This window comes from Eutrema salsugineum, unplaced genomic scaffold (genome assembly GCF_000478725.1).
Source record: "Eutrema salsugineum unplaced genomic scaffold, Eutsalg1_0 scaffold_473, whole genome shotgun sequence".
Taxonomy (NCBI): Eukaryota; Viridiplantae; Streptophyta; class Magnoliopsida; order Brassicales; family Brassicaceae; genus Eutrema; species Eutrema salsugineum.
Window position 1 is genome coordinate 1 of NW_006256636.1, and position 4,834 is coordinate 4,834.

General features: G+C 40.5%; 1 protein-coding gene across 1 annotated transcript; it reads right to left on the bottom strand.

Annotated features, from left to right (window-relative positions):
• Positions 1-1,802: 1,802 nt before the first annotated feature.
• On the bottom strand, positions 1,803-2,436 carry LOC112084332. The gene is made up of 2 exons (XM_024153449.1): positions 2,146-2,436; positions 1,803-2,084 (listed from the first exon to the last, which is right to left on the bottom strand). Exons 1-2 carry the CDS (start codon positions 2,434-2,436, stop codon positions 1,803-1,805), a joined length of 573 nt encoding a protein of 190 aa, XP_024009217.1.
• Between the last annotated feature and the right edge of the window lie 2,398 nt (positions 2,437-4,834).

Consider the following 4,834-nt stretch of genomic DNA (forward strand, 5'->3'; position numbering starts at 1 on the left):
GCCGATGGTGCCCCCTCTCCGGTGGCTCCTCCTTCTGGGGCTAGCTCTCTTCTAGGGTTTCTGGTGAAAAGAATGTGGCACACCTTCTAAACGACTTAAAAGGGATTTATATAGTGTCTTGAGTCCTCGGGAACGCCTAGGGCTTGCAGGAATAATGATGGGAATGACTTGGGCTTTGATATTGGTTTCTGAGGCTCGGAATTGAGCTCCCCGCGGTCAAAAATTTCGCACCCCCGGTGGATGATGTTTTGGCCGTGGGTGAGCTTCTGACTGTGATGATTTGCCTTCAGTGTATCGACTATATCTTGAGATCTAACCGTTGGATTACTTTGATTCAACTTACATTGGAAGGCTGGTTGTCTCCTCTATCTTGTGTAAAAATTTGGGGATGATCAGACGGTGGGAAGGCCTCCGTTTGTTACCAATCTTCCGACTGTCTGAATTTATCCAAAGTTATGCTTTTTGCTCAAATGCAGAGCAGAAGCCTTTTATAAATCGCCTATAGAATTTGGCATGCCCTAGGAAACTTCGGATTCCCTTCACATTAGTTGGAGGTTGAAGGCTAGTCATGACTTCAGTTTTTGCTTTGTCAACTTCAATATTTTTTCCAGATATTTTATGTCTAAGCACAATTCCCTCGCGGACCATGAAGTGACATTTTTCCCAGTTAAGGACAAAATGCTTATCTTCACACCGCTGCAAAACTTTCCCTAAGTTTGCCAAGCATGTGTCGAATGAGGATCCATAGACGGAGAAATCATCCATGAAGACTTCCATGAAATCTTTGATGAAATCAGTGAAAATAGACATCATGCACCGCTGAAAGATTGCATGTGCATTACACAATCCAAAAAGCATTCTCCGATAAGCAAAAGTTCCGTATGGACAAGTGAATGTCATATTTTCTTGATCTTCCGGTCTAATTGGAATCTGGAAAAATCCGGAATAACCATCTAGAAAGCAGTAATATTCGTGATTTACCAATCTTTCTAGCATTTGGTCAATGAAGGGTAAAGGACAATGATCTTTCCAAGTTGCTGCATTCAATTTTTGATAATTGATGCACATTCGATGTCCCGTCACTGTTCTTGTAGCAATCATTTCATCCTTGTCATTTTTAATAACAGTCACTCCTCCTTTTTTCGGAACGACATGCACAGGACTAATCCAAGTGCTGTCCGAGATAGGGAATATGATTCCTGCTTCCAAAAGTTTCATGATCTCCTTCTTTACCACTTCCATCAGGTTTGGATTCAACCTTCTTTGGCTTTCAATCGAATTCTTGGCATTGTCCTCAAGATTTATCTTATGCATACAGAGGTCTGGGGAGATTCCTTGTATGTCATCAAGAGAATAACCTATGGATTTTATATACTTCCTTAACTCATTTAAAAAATTAATAGTTTCAGTTCTACTTAAGCCTGAATTTATGATGACATGATAAGTTGAGTTTGGTCCAAGAAAAGCATACTTGAGCCCATCAGGAAGGGGTTTAAGCTCGACTTTTGGAGCTTTGAGCTCGCTCCATGGGTCATATATAGCTGCCAAGGTATCTTTTGGAGGAGTAGGGATGTGATTTTCCTCATTCAGGTCCAGATAATTCACAAGTTTCATATAATCCTTGGCCTTATCAAGCATTTGCACACACTCTTTTGAAACTTCTTCGAGCAGGTTGCGATCATCATTTGTGGTGGTTAGGATGATTTTTAGAGGGTCATTCAAGAAGGACTTCTTCATAAACTTCCTCAGTATTAACATCAAGTTTATCAACCCGATAGAGCCCGCCATCTAAAGTAGGTTTCTCAAGACTCTTGTTCATATCGAACTGCATAATCAAACTTCCTAGATGTAGGTCTATCTTTCCTAACATTGATTATTGCTTCTGCAGTTGATAGGAAAGGTCTACTGAGAATTAGAGGGTCTTTTGGTTCTCTTTCCAATTCAAGCACTACGAAATCAGTTGGAATACAATTTTCTCCAATCATGACTGATACATCAACCAAGACTCCTTCTGGTCGTCTGACTGATCGATCGGCAAGAATCAGCGAGATTTTTGTGGGCTGGAAAGTATGATATCCTAAACCCTGATCCCAAATCACATAGACAACGTTCAAAAGTTATATTCCTGATTGTGCAAGAGAGTACAAAACTTCCCGGATCTTTTTTCTTCTGGGGGATATGGTTCTGTAAGATGGAACTACATTCATGAGTTATCATCATAACACCTTCTTCTAATGCTAGAGAATTTGTTAGAATACCCTTCATATATTTCCTAAGAGCAGGTATCATTGCACAAGCTTCAATGAAAGGTAACCTCACATTTAACTGCTCGATTATCTCTTTCAGCTTAGCCCTTTCTTTCTCCTTCTTTGGTCCTTTCAAAGCTCGTGGGTATGGTGGTTTCGGCTTGTAGACACGAGTAAGAGGAGGTGGCATAGGTTCTTCTTCAGAAATTTCTTGAGGGGTGTTTTCCTTCTCATTATCCCTTTCTTTCCCAACTGCTGCATCTCCTTCTTTATTAGCCAAAACTTCTCATTCTTCCCTTTCTTCGAGGTCTTTTGGATATTCTGGTTCCTTGTAAGCTAAACCACTCCTGAAGGTTATTGCTTTTAAGTGATCAGAGGTCTCCAATTCATTTATTCTTTCAGAAAAAGGTTCATCAAGATCATTAACAGAAGAATCTGTCTCCTTTGATTCATCACTAATCTGAAGAAGAAAAGGGTGAAGAGCTTGTTGATAGCATCTTCATGATTCTTTGATTGACTCTCCATCTCCTTCTTGAGTCTTTCAACCTCTTTTTCTAGTTCTTCAATCTTGGAAAAAGGATAATAAGGAGGAAGTGTGGAATTGGGTTGATCAGATTGGGTTTGCTTGAAAGAAGGTTGAAAAGAGGATTGGAAATCAGGCTGGCCGCGGTCTAAATGCTCTGACCCGCGGTGAAACTCCTCTTTGCCGCGGCCAAAATCTTCCCACCCGCGATGGAGGTCGGTTTTGCCGCGGTTGAAAGGCTCCCATTCATGGTGGGGTTGATTCTGCTCAGCCTCTTCAATCTGGTAAACATCAGCGGTTTGCATCATTTCCTGATTTTGGAAGTTCTTCTCCACCTCAAGGTTGTTCATCTTCTCAATGTAGGGCTTGCCATGATTGTTTCCCTCATCAGAGTTATGAATCGGACCAATCATGCTAAGAATCTTCTGTATGCCTTCTCTAATCTGATCTAGTTGTTCTTTACTAACAGATAATTCTTTTTCCTCAACTTTAGGACATCTAGATTGGGTTAAAAGTCTCCTATTTCTGATACTCCCAGCTAGATTAGTGATGTAGGCGTGAGCCTCATCTACAGTTCCAGTGGAGAAGTCTCCATTGCTAGAGGTATCAAAAGAAAACTTCAGTTCTTCATTAACTCCATGGTAGAAGATGGTCATCAGGCGCTCCTTGGAGAAACCATCGTGTGGGCAATCTCTTTGGTAATCTCTGAATCTTTCCCAGGCGTCATAGAGGTCTTCTGTGTCCCCCTGCTGAAATTTTTGGATCTTGTCCCTTAATAGATTGGAACGATCTCTGGCGTAAAAGTGACTTAGGAAAGCCTCTCTACACTCTTTCCACGTCTTCAAGGACGCAGGTGGCAAAGTTTTAAGCCATTTACTAGCTCTACCAGTTAGAGAGAATGGGAAAAGGACACACATATGGTAATCGGTATTTTTCATTATGGTTGAACACAGCTCTTCAAAATTTTCAATATGATCTATTGGGTGTTCAGTAGAAAACCTGTTATACTTTTTGATATAGCTAATGTATTGTACCTTAGCCTCAGAGTCGCCATCCTTAGTAATCACTCGCCTATCTGCAAAAATTTTGTGTGTATCACATTTCCAATAAGCTGTTCTCCCTTCTTGGCATACTCTGGTTCTCCAATCGATTTATTGCCATCATCGATTGGGTCATTTAGCTCATCATCTGATGGATTACCATCTAGAAAAGGGTCCTCTTCAGCGAGAGAATCAAGGATGTGTTCCTGACCCCTCATCGAAAAAGTACCTGAAAATTCAAAGAAAAACAAAATTTAGAAAAAGTTCTATCGAATTAAGCAGAGATTCGCAACGAAAGGAATCAAAATCCCCGGCAACGACGCCAAAAACTTGATGCTAAGAGAATCAAGGGTTACTTCTAGCTTCACGTTTTTAATTTATAACCCTAAATATCTGCAAGTGCACAGATGTACGGTGTAGTACTTAGGGGTCGAACCACAGAGATTTTGAACTTTCAGTGCGAATCAATCAAGACTTAAGACTAGCAGAACAAGCAAAATGGGGGGTTTTTGGTTTTGGTGTCACTAAATCTAAAAGCAATCGAAATAAACAAGTTGTAAAACAATAAGAAACAGGCTCTGGGTTCAAAGAGTTTTTGAAGGGCTCATGAACCGATCAAGAGACACACAAATCGATAGAGGTAATGATCTAGTGAGGATCCCGAACTAGAATAGACACATATAAGATTAGCCAACTATCGTAACCCTAGTCATCTAATCACTCAACACAGCAATTAACTCTCGCTCTCATGCTGCGAATAAGATCATGCTTTAGAAACAGAATTCATCCACGCTCACAATTCTCTACAGGTAGCTTTCGTCTCCTGTAGCAAATTCGCTCGATCATTTCTAGGTCTGGTAATTCGATACAACACTCTTGTGGCTCCAATTACTGAAATCAATTTCTAAGCGGCTAGCAACAGTAACAGCATAGTGAATAAGAATGAACGAATGACTCCTAGAAGATTATGAACCCTAAATCGCAATAAGCATATGATCAAGACATGAAATTCCCTTTGAAAAATT

What these genes read in the sequence shown, in the direction of transcription:
- LOC112084332 (XM_024153449.1), bottom strand. Translation starts at nt 2,436, where the DNA reads ATGCCACCTCCTCTTACTCGTGTCTACAAGCCGAAACCACCATACCCA. An exon ending in AAAAAGATCCGGGAAGTTTT is followed by an intron (nt 2,085 to 2,145) that starts GTACTCTCTTGC and finishes ATTTGGGATCAG; the next exon opens with GGTTTAGGATATCATACTTT.